This window comes from Syzygium oleosum, unplaced genomic scaffold, assembly GCF_021117445.2.
Source record: "Syzygium oleosum isolate NSW1041296 unplaced genomic scaffold, Sole_v2.1 Sole_v2.26, whole genome shotgun sequence".
NCBI lineage: Eukaryota > Viridiplantae > Streptophyta > Magnoliopsida > Myrtales > Myrtaceae > Syzygium > Syzygium oleosum.
This window is the reverse complement of record NW_026607510.1, coordinates 1033498-1049710: the sequence shown is the minus strand read 5'-3', so window position 1 is coordinate 1049710 and position 16213 is coordinate 1033498. Positions and strand designations below refer to the sequence as shown.

The 16213-nt window shown below is 40.2% G+C and overlaps 2 protein-coding genes across 2 annotated transcripts; both read left to right on the top strand.

The window, feature by feature from the left end:
* Positions 1-7988: 7988 nt before the first annotated feature.
* LOC115662217 (uncharacterized) lies at positions 7989-9815 on the top strand. Its single transcript, XM_030584388.1, has one exon. It carries the CDS (start codon positions 7989-7991, stop codon positions 9813-9815), a length of 1827 nt encoding a protein of 608 aa, XP_030440248.1.
* Positions 9816-9896: 81 nt separating this feature from the next.
* Positions 9897-15213, top strand: LOC115662219 (uncharacterized). Its single transcript, XM_030584390.1, has 5 exons — positions 9897-11446; positions 11890-13136; positions 13181-14257; positions 14369-14859; positions 14917-15213. The coding sequence occupies exons 1-5, from the start codon at positions 9897-9899 to the stop codon at positions 15211-15213; spliced, it is 4662 nt and encodes a 1553-aa protein (XP_030440250.1).
* The last annotated feature ends 1000 nt before the right edge of the window (positions 15214-16213 follow it).

The following is a 16213-nucleotide window of genomic DNA, read 5'->3' as shown; positions in this document are numbered from 1 at the left end:
GGCACCGGCATTTTTCAAATCGAAAGGCATCACCTTGTAACAAAATGTACCTCATGGTGTTGTGAAGGATGTCTTCGCCTTATCCTCTTTCTTCATGAGGATTTGATTATATCCTGAGAAACCATCCATGAATGAAATGTTTCGAACCCAGCAGTGCTATCCATTAATAAATCGATATGTGGAAGCGGGAAATCATCCTTAGGGCTTGCTTTATTTAGGTCGCGATAATCAACGCACACCCGTACTTGACCATCTTTCTTCATTACGGGTATTATGTTGGTAACCCATTCTGGATATGGTACTACTTCAATGAAACCGACTTTGAGCAATTTCATAACTTCTTCTTCTATTTTCTTTGCCAAATCTAGCTTCGTTCGCCTAAGTTTCTGCTTCTTTGGTGGAATACTTGGATCGATTGGCAAGGCATGTTCAACTATGCTCGGATCAAGGCCTGGTATGTCAATATAAGACCATGCGAATATATTTTGATATTCTCTGAGCAAATCTGTGATTCTTTCTGCTTCTACTGAGGGAAGACTTTCTCTAATCTTAACTTCTTTGGAATTCTCTTTATCGCCCAGATTAATAGTGATCGTTTTCTCTAATGTGAGTGGCTTTAATTGTTCATGACGAATCCATTCCTTTATGACCCATTCCTCATCCTCGTTATCCTCTTCAATATCGCAAGTGATCTCCTTGGAAAGATTTGGGCCACATATGAACCTATTATGGATATGCGAATGCTCATGTCTGACATGTAATAAACATGATTAGTAATTGCATACAAAGTAAGTAACGCACGTGGTCCTATGAAAAACATTTTGGAAATTCATTTTGAAATTTATTTTGAAAGAATATAAAGATAGAGCTAGTCCTCATATCATCAGACTTCCTTGCTTTTAAAATCATTTTTGCAATGAGGAGCAATATAGAAACCCAAAACCTCAAGCCTCACGAATGAGGGTAATGTTCATCATAAGTTTGGTTGTGTTTCTACATGTCCTTAACAAAATATTTGATCACTTTTATTGAATTGAAAAACGTGATTACATCTATATCAACAGGAATGTAAATTGCAACTGAACTAAAATTACAAATGAAATCACAAGAAATTTGAAACTGTAATCAACAAAATGCAATGGAAAGGTGTTGACACCTAATTTTTAGCCGACGCGTCATTAAAAATAGAAAATTCGAGATTATGGTTTCCGATCGCGACGGAGCCCGTTTCTTGAACAAAAAGTGTTGTTTTTTAATTCTGTCTGTTGGCTTAGCCTCTGTAAGCGTTTTTCTATTCATTTCATGCAAAAACCCGAAAAAGTCAAACAGTTGACTTTCGAGTTGACTTTTTGGTCAATCCTTTGACCAAAAGTCAACCCCGGGTCAAATTGGGGTTTTTCGCATCAAAAGATTCCTTTCAACTCCAATTTCACTTTAGAAGTGGAAATTTCAAAAAAATTCAGAGATTTGATCATAAAATCAAGCTCCTAGTGAAAAGTCAACTAGGGTTTGACTTTTGGTCAAACCTTTGACCAAAAAAATTGAAAAATACAAAAATCCAAAAATCATCTTATTTTACATTCAATTTACCTTTGGCATTTGAAATTTTACAAAAATCGATTTAGAATCAACTTTTTCCCAATTTGCGGAATTTGATTCAAATCGGCCAAAAATGAAATTACTTCATTTCTAGTCATTTTTTAGGTTAGTTTCCTTCATGATATTTGATCTAGAGGTCATCTTATATTCAATTTTGGAACCAATTTTGTAATTCCAAGCCAAACACAAAAACCCCCAATTTTGGCCATAATCAGTAATTTGGATCGATTCTTCATGATTTGCACAATTGAGGCACGAATGAGCCTAATTTCTTATATGAAGTCCAAATCCAAAATCAATTTTGGAAGATTCACATGAATTAGTCAATTTGATCAATTTAGTGATCCAATGATTAAGAAGTCTAAGGGTAATTGGTCTAATCAGTGCAATTCAACTTGACCCACTCTAGACTAATATTCAATTTGATGAATTGAGACTCAATTTGGTTAATTGGACTTCAATTAAATTTGTTAGTCTAGCTTGGCTATGCACTTACCCAAATTCAAGAGCAATTGAGACAAACAAGTTAAATTGGATCAATTTGTGCATCGGTTCAATCCAATTTGATTGAATTTGATATTGATGGGGTCAATTAATCATGATAGAGATCAAATTGTACCAAATTGGAACAAATGGAATCAAGTATTGAACTAGTTCAATCAGGCCAAATTCAAGGCTAACCGGCTCAACCCGGTTTGATTCAAATTGAATCGGTCCGATCAGACTGGCCATTTTCCGGTCGAAAATCCGGCGATCGACGGTCCATTCCGGCTAGCCAAGGCCGGCCACATCCTTTTGAGCCCAAAAATGACAAAAATGCCCTTAATTGAAAATTACGAAAATGCCCCAAAGTGAAAATTACCAAAATACCCTTCATTAAGGATTAAGCAAATTAATTAGGGGATAAACAAATCAATCATGGCCATTCATTTAGAATTGATCATGTCCATCCATGATGCCATGTCACCAATCCTTAGCCCTTAAAGAATATTCTTAATCATTAAGGATGCATTTTAGGCCATTGGATCAATCTAAATTAAGATTCAAAGTTGAGGGAGTATATAGTGTTTTTCCCTCCAAAATTTGGGGGGGACACTCATTTTCAGATCTGGATTCTCTCTCCTCTCTCTCTCTAAACTCACGTTCTCTCTCTCTCTAGCTCACGCCCCTCTCTCTCTCGTGTTCTCTCTCTCGGCCAGCCGGCATTCCGCCTCATCGCCGGCCAATTTCCGGCGAGCTGCTGCCCCACCGTCGTCCCCCACGGTGGTCCAAGGCTGGTCGCAAGTCTAGCCTCCTTCGCTGGTGGCCGGAGCATCCATTTCCGGCGGCCTCATCCTCTCGGCAACATCACTGGCGGTACTGCCGGTGATGCGATCAGCCGGTTCAAGTGGCTGAACCGGATGATAGGCGTCCCTCACGGCGGTCCCGATCCTCCAGCGATATTCCTCAACATTTCCGTGCGGCTGTGGTGTCCATTTGATCGTTTAACAGCCACCGGATCGCGTTCCTTGATTCAATTTTCCATTACTAGTTCATTCGTGCTATAACGGATCGATTCTCACTATATTTTGTGCGATCTATTATCATAGGTTGGCCGAGCTTTCCGAGGCTTCTCCGTGCTGTCCTTGATCTGAATACGGAGGCCGGATCGCTCGATCGTGCGTCGAAGCATCGTTAAACAAGGTAAGTGCACTTGAACGTGATTCTGCGAATTCGTGTTCTGGAAAATCTGCACGTTTGAGATGCTGATTTGAGTTTGTTAACGTCGAAATCTCGCAAAACGATGAACTAGAGAATCATAGAACGTGTTTTAAGCTTCGATTTGACATATTGCATGCCTCGATCGGACTTGATTTGCTATGTCAAAACACTGTTAGAAGTTAGGATCAGAATCAGAATCATAATGTTCAAGTCTGTTCTGATATTCTCCTGACTGACGTTGTGCTACTTGATGATTTTTATGATTTTCTATGATCATTTTTTTAAAAAACGTTCCGCATGAAAGTTGTAGAACACTTCTAGATCTGTTCATCATAAAATTTTCATAAAATTCCAAGCATGTTTTCCTTGTACGATGTGCAACGTCATGTGTGCATGAATCTGGTGACAGATTAGTTTCAGATTGACCTTCGTGTGTTCTTCGATTTTCATAAATTCGTGTGTTCGAAATATGAAAAAGTTTTCTTCACGAGAGTTCACGCTGAGATCGAGATCTTTCTATTGATATTGATTTCATCAAAATCAGAGGTCATTTGAATTTTCAAAAGAAATTTTCACAATCTGATCAGTATCTGTGTCCAGATCTGATTTTCATTCCTTTAGAGTTCAAAAGATGTTTCTCCGAATTTGATGAAGTTAGAGTACTTTTTAGCAAAAACTCAAAACATGAAAGTTGTTGCACACGAAGAATCCTAACTGCCTAAAAATTTTCACACGGTTTTGATAAGGTTTGTTATTTTTCCCGCCATTATTTTGAAATCCTTAACAGAACCGAGTCCAGCCTGTCACTGAGATCAAATTTGATATTTTCGGGAAAATTGGCTAGGATTTAGAAAAAATGGTCTGCTTGACTTTCGATCCTCATGTCATAAGCTTTCTAATGACTCCTGAATCATTTCATTTGGACGTCATTAGAGTAGTTAATCACATCTGAATAGAAGCAATCCGAATTAGATAATAATTGAATAAGTGGTCTCCTTATGAAGCCCACTTCTCATCGTTTGATTGGCTTCGAAATAAGGCCCATGGGCCTGAATGCATGCTTATTTCATTGCTATGCATGTGTTTGTTAGATGAATGTTAGGCCCGGTGCATGTTCGGCGGGTAGTCCATTGTGGTCACTTAGAACCCGACTTTAGGGGTTAATTGATATGAGTTGCCGTTTTGTGAATGCAAATGGTAGCCCGTTATCATTAACCATTGATCAAATAATATTAGATGATTAGGTGGGTGGTGAATCGAAATGCATGAAAAACAAAGGCCAATCCCGAGGCCCGTGCTTGATTAGTGAATTGTTTGCACCATTGTTTTTCTTTGGTTATTCTTTTGGACATTGTTTGTCGTGAATGTATGTTGTGAATGTAAATGCCGACACCCGAGAGACAATCCATGGGAGGATAATCCAAAATGGTGAAAGACCAAGACGATTGACCGATGTCCAATCCGGTCTCAATTTGTATTCATTTAATGATGGCGATAGACCGATGTCCGATCCGGTTTCAATTTGTATTCAATTCATTCATTCCCGATCATGTCTCGGGTTTTCAATTTGTGTTGTAATAAACACCCGACGAGTTACGGGTTTGTACTTTTCTCGCACTTAGAATTAGCTCGTTTTTTCAATACTTTGAGTGTTTACTTTACGTAATGCCTTTCAATACAATCGTTTCTTTCTTTCTTTTCTAGACTAAGATAGGATTAGTTTAGAATCTCAAATGAAAATAACAAAAACAAGATGCATGATCACATTATGGACCAAAACTTTGGCATGAAAATGGTAAAGAACAAATGCATGACAACTTAGATAACAACCATATTAAGTTTAGCGGTACCGAAAGGGCGTTAATAGAAATATTAACGTAAGCTAGTCCCCGAACCTTTGATCTCTGGTTTTCGTAGAAACCAAGACGAAATTCCCACGTATTGGTTAGGTATTCTAGCCGACCTCCGACCTAGGCTAGTGGCGACTCCTTAAAAGATAAAATTGATCCTCTGTCGCGCGAGGTATGAATTAGGGAAGATTCACGTTCATGAATAATGGACTGTACGGATGAACCATCTTTCATGATGTACCGTATAGACTGTTTCATGAACACTTACCTCTAAACCCGCCCCATCAAGTTCGGTCCTCGAGGGGTAGGTCGCGACAGGCTTGGCAACTCCGCTGGGGACTAGGTTACAAACCTAAAGTGGATTAAAGCCGTAATAAACTTGTTGGTTGTTATCTTACTTGTCTACATTTTGTAGCATCGAATGCATGTCGAAGTCGCGCGGAAAATGAGGTTAGTCCACTAACCATGTGTTAAATGGTTTTGTAGGTGGGAGACATAAGGGGTGGAGTGAATGCAAACCCTTTGTTTTGTAGGTGGCGTTCGGGTGAATGTCGAATGTATGAGATTATGTTGAAGTGTTGTTTGCTTTAGATTTAAATGCATGTTTACTTGCTTTAGCACGACACAATGCACCCACGTCCCGCGGTCTAAAACCCCGGATCGCTTTAGGGCTCCTTTAGGAGGTATTAAGAGTGGAATCCACATGTGAATGCATGTGGTAATCCATTCTTTAATACCGCTCATCTTGATTAGTAAGAAGTGCACCGACCGACGTTAGTAGCGGTGGGTAAACTCTTCTTATCTAATTAAGATGAGGACCTTAAACCTTTAGAATCCTACCCTTAGATGTCGAACCTCACATGTCCTCATGCGATGTGTCGATGTGTTTGCCATTTTCTCTTCGTGGTAAGGTTGATTGTATCGTTCTGCAATTTCAATTACGCCATTTCAATTCCACGTTATATTTCTTTCTAATAATGCGTGGTGATTAATCTCGATGCCCCAAATTAGGGTTAGTCAAAATGGATATGTCGGAGATTCGAATCATCCCCGTACCTAGAGCTCTCGTGGTCATGTGGGAAAGTCTCGAGTCAAAGCACAAGGACTACGTGGAAAAGAGGATCGGATATCTTCCCACACTCTTATACGTCGAGCCTCGTATCGCCATGATTAAGGCATTGTCTCATTTTTGGAACTCAAAGACATCGACTTTTGTGTTTGGTCGAAATGAGTTGACCCCTACAATTGAGGAGTACGATATTGCCATTGGAAGAGTCGGGTCTTTTGGTCTAGTTAGTCCTCCGATAGATATAGATCCAATAACTCTTTTGAGCCAATTCTTAGGAGTCGACATTCTCCAAATCAAAGGCGTCCTTAGAGGAAATTCCAATGCACTCTCCTTCGCATTCTTAGAACGATATTTTTCTAGCTTGCCAAAAGAAGCGGGTAATCAAATTCCTCGAGTCTTTCTCTTAGCATTCTTTGGTTTTGTGGTTTTTCCATTCACCAAAAAGACCATGGATCCTTTGGTAATTCATATTGTCAATCAAGTGTGTATGTTCAAAAGATTTTCCAATATGATCTTAGGTGAGACCTTTGTATCACTCAATAAGTTCGAACAAAACAGAAATGGTGTCTTTAGAGCCCCAATAGGTTTACTCCAAATTTGGTTGGTCTCTCATCTCAAAGACTTCGGTTTGAGCTTGAAAATCATAGATGTGTCCAAAGATTGTCATCCTATCTCGCTCTTCCGAGAAAAGGAAGAAATCTTTCCTTATTGGTCATTCTCAACTTGGTTTAACTTTTTCAAGAACCTTGTTCCAAATCAAATCCAATGGCATGTTCGTTGGCTTGGAAATCCCGAGGTACGCCTTAATAATGGATCCGACAACCCAATCCCACTTTTGGGTCTAACGGGGTCTACGTCATATTACCCTTTTAGGGTGATCCGTCAATATCGCGTGCTTCAAAAGATTCCACCATTTCTCAAGCTGGGGTTATATCATTTTGACTATCGCAAAGATGTCATCCAAAAGGACCAAATGGCGGATTTGAAAGAAATGATCACGTCTATCATTGATATGTGGTACAAATGCCACCCGGAGCCGATTCTCATTACCGATGAGTCAGAATTGGAAGGAGAAATGAAGATACATCATGCATTGCCGGATTACATACACCGTCGTCTCGAGCCCGAGCTTAAAGTGGATCTCCCCAATGTCCCCGAGAAGCCAACTCAACAGCAAGCTATAGCCGCAAGAGCTCTTAGGGAAAAGGATGAGGCTTTAGTCGAGGTTGAACGTTTGACCCAAGAAAACAAACGAATTCGCCTCGCACCTAAAGAAGATCCATTAGGATTTTGGCTATATTCCATGAGGAAATCTCCTTTCATGTAATTTTCGTTTTATAGATTTGATGTATAGGGTTTCCTTTTTACTCATGATGTAATAGGATTCTCCTTTTGTTTCTAGATTGATGTATAGGGATTATATTTCACGAAATTTTGTTGTTAATAGTGAAATTTCCCTTTTATGTGCTTTTCCGAGGATTCCAATGGAATATAGATGGGGCATCTTGATTAATCATCGCGTGTTACCCCTTCAATTGTATAATTTCTTGTGAAGAAATTTTGATAAGAGATCATTCACATGGTATTGGGATCATGAGAATATTTCTTATCTCTATTTCATCCAAAGAAAATATAAAATTGAAGGGTTTTATATTTTCGTCTCAATTCATTTTCCATATACTAACTTGATTTCTGTTTTTTCTGCAAGAACAAGGTATTAAAATACGGCTGAATCGCATTCTATTATACGCACCCGTCGCCAAGCAAGGATGGAAAATGAGGACACTCGTAGCCGCGTTATTACCATTGAGAATCAAATGGCGCAAATGATGGCACTCTTGACTGATCTTGCAAATCAAGTAAAGAACTTCACGCCTGTGGCTCCTCCTGCCGCAGCTTCTACTCCTAAGGCGCCTGTTAATGCACCGACGATAGATCCTGTCGACAAAGGACCTGCTGAAGAGGTCCCTGTTAATGCTATGCCTGCTGTCATTGATTTGGAAGCTCCACCTAAGGAGTCGCCTGTTGTTCATATGGATGAAGAGAGTGCGAGACGTCTCGCAAAATTGGAAGAACGCTTATGCATGTTGCAAGGTTACCAACTCCAAGGCTTTGATAAGCTATCGCCTTTTACAAAAGTGAAAGTCCTTGATTTTTACAAGGAGCCCGAATTTTCAAGGAAATACGATGGAACTGGGTGCCCTAAGACCCACTTGAGATACTATTTGAATAAGATGGCTCGTTACTCCGATAATACTCCGCTGTTGGTCAACAATTTTCAAGATAGCTTGGCTGATTCCGCATTGACATGGTTTATCGAGTTGGATTTGGAGAAAATTTGTACCTGGGAAGACCTCGCAGAAGAATTCCTTCAACAATACAAGTTTAATACTGAAATTGCTCCAACCCGTGAAGAGCTGGTCCGGGTTGATAAAAGGAGAAATGAAACTTTTAGAGCGTATGCCCAAAGGTGGAGAACTACGGCGTCCCAAGTTAAACCTCCGCTGTCCGAGAAGGAGATCATGCAACTGTTTCTTCGAGCTCGACCTCGAGAATACTTTGATAAGATGTTTAATAACACTTACATCAATTTTCCCGCAATGGTTGAATTGGGAGAACGTATCGAAGGAATCATGCGAGAGGGTCGATTACCCGAGACGACGACTCGTAGATTTATCCAAAAGAAGGATAAGGAGCCAATGGTGGAGGTTGCTTATATTCAAAATCCTAATACTCAAAAGCCATTAAACTCACAAGTTCAAAGGTCTGTTATGGAAGCAGGGGGCTCTTCCCGAAATTTTGATCGAAAAGGAAAAGCTCCACAAAGACAATTTACTCCGTTGCCAAGACCTATGTCTCAGTTATTGCCGATGTTGATTGAACAAAGACTCGTAGCAAAAGAAATCCCGAGAGATAACCCACCAAAGTTTGTTGGGTTTGATTTATCAAAATCTTGTGTGTACCACATGGGTGAGAAAGGTCATGATGTGGACAACTGTTATACTCTCAAGGTCAAGATTCAGAACCTGCTGGATAAGAAGATCTTGTCATTTAAAGATGCTACACCAAATGTTCAACAAAATCCACTCCCCAATCATACCGAAACCGTTAATGTGATATTTGGAGACAAGAATGAGAAACCCTTCTTGTTCGATATGGTGAAGTTGGAAGAGCTATTGACCGTAGCTAGATGTCAACCGAAAGAAGGAAATGTATCCCGAGAGGAGAAAATGTATTGCCTAGCCAAGATGGCTGCTTTAGGCATAATTCAGCCTCCTCAAGGAAAGAAACCCGAAGGGTCCATTGAGACCGCTGTAATTGATTGGTTGTCCGAAAAATTCTCTTGTAAGTTCGCGGGTGAAGTCTCATGCTCTAAGCCAAAAGATGATGGATACGAGCCAGACATTGACGAACTTTGGAGTGACAAGTATTCCGATGATGACTTGGAATGTGAGAGCAAGAATGATCGTCGAGGTCATGAAATTATGAAGAAGGCCCATGAGAAAGACATCGTTCCAACTGAATGGGACGGCGAAGATAATAGAGAGGCTCTTTCCGATGCTAATTCGAAATTTGAACGACATACATCCCACTAGGATCGGGAGTTTGTTAGGAAAGCAATTGAAAAAGGCGAAATTGTTGATACTCTCGGGCAGCCGAGCGGTAAATATGACTTCATGGTAAAATACTCTCCTCCTCCAAGCGCTTTTATCGACCCTAAGACTATCGTCCCAAGTGGATGGGGGTCAGAATTCGAAGATGATGGCATGGTAGCCGTGATTGATCCTGTCGTGATTGAATTGAATACTATGCGTGAAATCCAAGCGCATGTTGTGGAACTTGTGGTTATAGATTTAATGGCTGATGGCGTTGAGGATATAAAGATCTTCGGGGAGGACTTTGAGCTTATTGTGATCGAGCTGCCACCGAAAAAGCATGAGAATTTGAAGGCAGGAATACCCCCTGTTTATGACCCCAAAGCGGTTCCTTGGAACTATGAGTCTAATGAGATAGATGCTGTTACTTGGTCAGGCCGATGTTTTCCATCTCGTGAAGGTGTCGAGAAAAAGGCTGTAACCGAAGAGGAAGCAGAGCAACTCCTCAAAACCCTCAAAATGAGTGAAGCAGAAGTGATCGAGCAGTTGAGAAAAATGCCGGCTCAGATCTCGTTACTTGAACTATTCAAGTCTTCTGAGAAACATAGGAATGCCCTTTTAAAAATTCTTAATGAAGTACATGTACCCGAGACAATTGGAGAGGTACAGTTGGAAGAGTTTGTAGGTGCTATCCTTCTTAAGGATCAAATTTCTTTTTCGGAAAAGGACTTGCCGCCGGAAGGGCGAGCACATTCTAAAGCATTATACATCTCTGTTCAACACTTGGATACAAAGATATCGAGAGTACTCATTGATAACGGTTCAGCTCTCAATATATGTCCGTTAGCAACCTTGCGCCGCCTAGGTGTAGGTATGGATAGTGTTCGTCCTTCTAAAACTCCAGTCAGAGCCTTTGATGGCATGAAGAAGAAAGCTCTAGGAGAAGTTGACTTGCAGCTGATGATTGGTCCAGTCATGTTCACTCAGAAATTTCAAGTGCTCGACATCCCAAGTAACTTCAGTTTATTGCTGGGACGACCTTGGATCCACGCTGCGGGTGTAATACCCTCAAGTCTACATCAGATGATCCGCTTTGTCGTGTGTGGCAAGATTATAACTGTCCATTGTGAGAAAGACACCGAAACCTTCAACAATATTGCAATTCCCTACGTGGAGCCAGAAGTAAAAGGAGAATCAAGCTACCATTCATTCGAGTTAGTGTCAGTATCTCATGTGCCCACAGGTACCGTTATAAGAAAGCCTCACTATTCAAAGGCGGCCCTTATGTCTAGCAAAGTGTTAATCGAGCACGGATTTACTATTGGCAAAGGATTAGGGAAGTTGTCCCAAGGCATTCTCACACCCATTGAGGTGACTAAGAGAAAGAAACGAGAAGGCTTAGGTTACCAAGGCGATCGACAGGATCAAGGTAATCAGAAAAGCCCGAGCATCAAAGAAAAGAGTTATCGACGTTTGCTCCCTCCTCCACTGAAAGATTTCTTCCCTGGACCGCCAATGTTTCTCCAAGATGAAGAAATAGACATCTATGGTATCGTCGACCTATTTGAAGAGAGTTCTGTGGGTGCCATTTCCGAAAGCTTTGAAGATGATCTACCTACTGATCCCGCTGTGTAAGGGATGTTTCCGTGTTTTACTTTGTTTTCAGTTGTAATCCATCTAATTCTCCCCTGCGAGGGACTTTCATTTGTTCATTTGTTCATTCGTTCATTGTATTCGTTCATTTCATATGTTGTAATAATTTGGATCATGAACTTTGGATCCAAAACATTATATGACATTTACTGCATATCAATAAAAGCATTCTCATGTTTTGTTAATAGACGTGCGAAAGTATACCGAACCAGCCCTATGATGATGCTTTGAGGCCTGGGCTTTTGCACGATCTATAGATTTCAAAACAGTCTTTTGGAACAAGGATGTCCAATGATATGAGGACAAGTTCCCCATGAAATTTTCGAAAATCTGGAATTCGAAAAGTTTTTTTCATCACATCTTCATGCATTGCATTTCTTATATTCATATACTAACCATTTTTTTTGTTGTTGCATCTCAGGCATGACACTTTGCATAATCATGATAGTCATATGCATGGCTTGGATTCGTACCCAAAAAACTCTTACGAACCTGATTATTCTGATCCTGAAAATGAAGAAGATTCCCAGGTTATTAAAAAAGAATGGATCCGACATGAAGAATCCAAGCCTCCCACAGAAGAGCGAACTGTTATTATAAATTTGGGTGATTCTGAAAATCCCAAAGAAACAAAAATTGGGGCAGGTCTCTCTCAAACAGATGCCGATCGACTAATCAAACTCTTGAAGGAGTACCGGGATGTCTTTGCTTGGTCTTATGCTGATATGCCGGGTCTAGACCCCGACATTGTAGAACACACATTACCTCTCAATCCTGCCATTCCACCTAAGAAACAGAAGCTTAGGAGGACGAAGCCAGAATTATCTAAGAAGATTGAAGAAGAAGTCATGAAACTGTTAAAAGTTGATTTCATTGAAGTTACTCATTATGCCGACTGGATTGCTAATATTGTCCCAGTCATGAAGAAGGATGGGCGAGTTCGGGTATGTGTCGATTATCGTGACTTGAACAAAGCAAGTCCCAAAGATGATTTCCCATTGCCACATATTGACGTCTTGGTCGACAGCACGACAGGATTCGAATTGTTTTTCTTCATGGATGGTTTCTCTGGCTATAACCAAATCCGAATGAAAGAAGGAGACAAGACTAAAACATCTTTTATCACCCCATGGGGAACATTCTGTTACAAGGTTATGCCCTTCGGCTTGAAGAATGCAGGGGCAACTTACCAAAGAGCTATGGTGACACTATTCCATGACATGATGCATAAAGAGATTGAAGTGTATGTCGACGACATGATTGCTAAATCACGACAAGGTGAAGGTCACATTGAAGTCTTGAAGAAACTGTTCGATCGACTTAGAAAGTTCAAGCTAAGGCTTAATCCCGCTAAATGCGTGTTTGGGGCAAAGTCTGGAAAGCTCCTTGGATTTATGGTTAGTAACAAGGGCATCGAGATTGATCCCTCGAAGGTGAAGGCCATTTGCGATTTGAAACCCCCTTCTACTGTTAAGGAGTTTCGAAGCTTGTTGGGAAGACTGAATTATGTTGCAAGATTTATTTCCCAATTATCTGAAATAGCCAAGCCATTTTTCAAGCTGTTGAAAAAGAATGCCAAAGTTGAATGGAATGAAGATTGTCAAAAATCCTTTGAGCAATTAAAGCAGTATCTTTCACAACCACCAGTTTTAGTACCGCCTGCTTCAGGTATACCTTTGATTTGTATCTCACCATTCACGATGAGTCTTTAGGAGCTATGTTAGCGCAGAAGAGATCGGAGGATGGAATGGAACGCGCTATTTACTACCTCAGCAAGAAATTTACTTCTGGTGAAGCTCGATACCCTGAAGTTGAGAAAGCATGTGTAGCCTTAATTTGGGTATTACACAGATTACGGCAATACACTCTTTACCATCGTATCCTACTTGTGAATGAAAATGATCCCATCAAATATCTTTTGGAAAAGCCTGCACTAGTTGGAAGGCTTGCAAAATGGCAAATATTGCTTTCTGAATTTGATATCCAGAGCATGTCTCAGAAGTCCGTTAAAGGGCGAGCCATAGCTGACATGTTGGCTGAAAGTCCCTTAAAGTCAGACGACTGGGATGAAATTGATGAAAGAATCCATTTGGTGTCACATGACAAGTGGACCATGTATTTTGATGAAGCTGTTAACCTCTCCGGTTCTGGCACCGGAGCAGTCCTAATATCCCCAGCAGGTCAGCATTATCCAGTAGCTGCAAAGTTGGTATTTCCTTGTACCAATAACATTTCAGAATATGAAGCTTGCATCCTCGGTCTCCAATTAGCCATCGATATGAAGGTTAAGAGATTACAAGTCTATGGTGATTTCGCGCTTATCATTCTCCAAACAGGAGGTGAATGGCAAACTCGTGATTCAAAACTGATTCCTTACCACGAATATCTTAAAGACTTGGTGGAAGAATTCGAAGAGATCTCATTTGATTATTTGCCAAGATCTCATAATCAATTTGCTGATGCTTTGGCGACATTATCTTCAATGTTACAAGTAACCGATGGTTTGAATATTGATCCTTTGCAAATCGATATTTTGAAAGAGCCTGCATATTGCATGGTTATAGAAGAGGAACTCGATGGTCAACCATGGTACTATGACATTATGAATTATCTTCGAGAAGGAAAATTTCCCCAAGGAAGTCGAGCTACTGATTGTGTAGACACCAAAGAGGCCAATTTATTAATGAAAGAGATACATGAAGGAGAATGCGGTCCTCATATGAACGGCCATCTTCTAGCAAGGAAGATCATGAGGCTAGGTTATTACTGGTTAACCATGGAAGCCGATTGTATTCAACATGTTAGATTTTGCCATCAATGTCAAGTTTATGGAGATAAAATCAATGCTCCCCCAAATGAATTACATCAAATGTCTGAGGCATGGCCTTTTTCAATGTGAGGCATTGACATTATCGGACCAATTAATCCTAAAGCATCAAATGGACACCGCTTCATTCTAGTGGCTATCGATTACTTCACCAAATGGATCGAAGCCAATTCTTATGCTCACGTCACTGCGAAAAGTGTGGTAAAATTCATTCGTCGAGACATTATCGCTCGATATGGGGTTCCAGAAGCAATTATCACTGATAACGGGTCAAACTTGAATAACAAAGTAGTGGATGAGCTACTCAATAAGTTTCACATCCGCCACTTGAATTCTTCTCCTTACCGCCCACAAATGAATGGAGTTGTGGAGGCGGCAAACAAGAACATAAAGAGGATTCTGTCCAAGACGGCAAAGAATTACCGAGATTGGCATGATCGATTGCCGTACGCGTTAATGGCTTACAGAACTTCTATTCGCACTTCGACTGGGGCAACACCATTCTCATTGGTATATGGAATGGAAGCAGTTCTACCTGTGGAAGCGGAAATTCCTTCATTAAGGGTACTTTCGCAAATAAAGCTTTCTAAAACAGAATGGATTCAACAAAGATTTGAATAGCTTAACATGGTTGATGAAAAAAGGGTAAAAGCCCTGTGCCATGGACAAAGCTACCAAAAGCGAGTGGCTAAGTTATTCAACCGTAAGGTTCGACCCAGGCATTTTGAGGTCAATGATCTTGTCTTGAGGAAAGTCCTACCCATCATTCCAGATCGTGGGAAGTTCACCCCCAATTATGAAGGACCGTATGTCATCAAGAAGGTGTTACCTGGCGGAGCATTGATTCTTGTAGAAATGGATGGCCGAGAATTGCCAAAACCTGTAAATGCTGATGCTGTCAAGAAATATTTTCCATGAATAAAAAGCCTTTGAGCTGTTTTTGGATCGAATCCAAGTCATTTTAGGACATTTGCATCATGCATCTCATGCATACATAGCATTTTTGCATATTTGTTCATTTTGCAGAAACTCAGCTGTTCCCTAAGGAGCCTATTCCAAGCCCCAAGGAATCAATCTTAAGAAGGCATCTACCAAAAAACAATCTTCTCCCCAGAGCTTAGGAAGTAGATCTTATTTGTGAGGACCTTTTTCTGTCCGAAAAGTTTTTCAAATTTGAAATTTTGCTTAAAAAAATCCCCAGAGGAGACAACAAATCATTTCACCAAAAAAAAAAAATCAAATGATTTGATTTATCAAAATTCCCCACAGACGGGAGATTTAACTAAATGATCCTTTGAAAAAAGCAAAAAGGATTTCTCAAAAATGCCAAATGGAAATGCCTAGGATGATAAAAGGCAAACATTTGATTAAACACGTCCCTATACACATTTTGAGAGAATTGAGCGAAAAAACCATGTCCTAGGACGTAAGGTTCGTTCACATTGAATACATGGATTGAAATGATAAAAGGCATTTCATTTCTCTATCCTAAACACTCATTTTATCCTTTGCTAGCCACTTTGAGCCAAATAAGGAGAATTTTCAAAATACCCCTGTCAAGAACCACCCCACATTGGGGCAAGTTAGAAGGTTGTAGTTGATCATTTTTGGAGCAAAAAGATTAAGAAAGATTTTATTGCTTTCACTTGTATCAACCTTCTTGTGGTAATTTCAGGTGGATCTTTATGGAAGCTCGAAACATCCCAAAGTGAAGAAGAGCATTCTTTTCCTCTACCCAAACAGAATTATCCCTTGCTTAGCCAAATTGAGCCTTAAGCATGTTCATTTCAAAGCCCAAAATGTTGATTATCTCCCTACATTGGGGTAATGCATATGATTTACCAAGAAAATTTGAAAAAATTGGTGAATATGTATAGAGTGTCTCGAGAGTCCAAAGAGCTCAAAAGATAATATTAGG

Coding starts and splice junctions, on each gene's coding strand:
- LOC115662217 (XM_030584388.1), top strand. CDS start 7,989: ATGGAAAATGAGGACACTCGTAGCCGCGTTATTACCATTGAGAATCAA.
- LOC115662219 (XM_030584390.1), top strand. CDS start 9,897: ATGGTAAAATACTCTCCTCCTCCAAGCGCTTTTATCGACCCTAAGACT. Junction 11,447..11,889: donor CTACCTACTGATCCCGCTGT/GTAAGGGATGTT, acceptor GTTGCATCTCAG/GCATGACACTTTGCATAATC. Junction 14,258..14,368: donor GTTAACCATGGAAGCCGATT/GTATTCAACATG, acceptor TTTCAATGTGAG/GCATTGACATTATCGGACCA.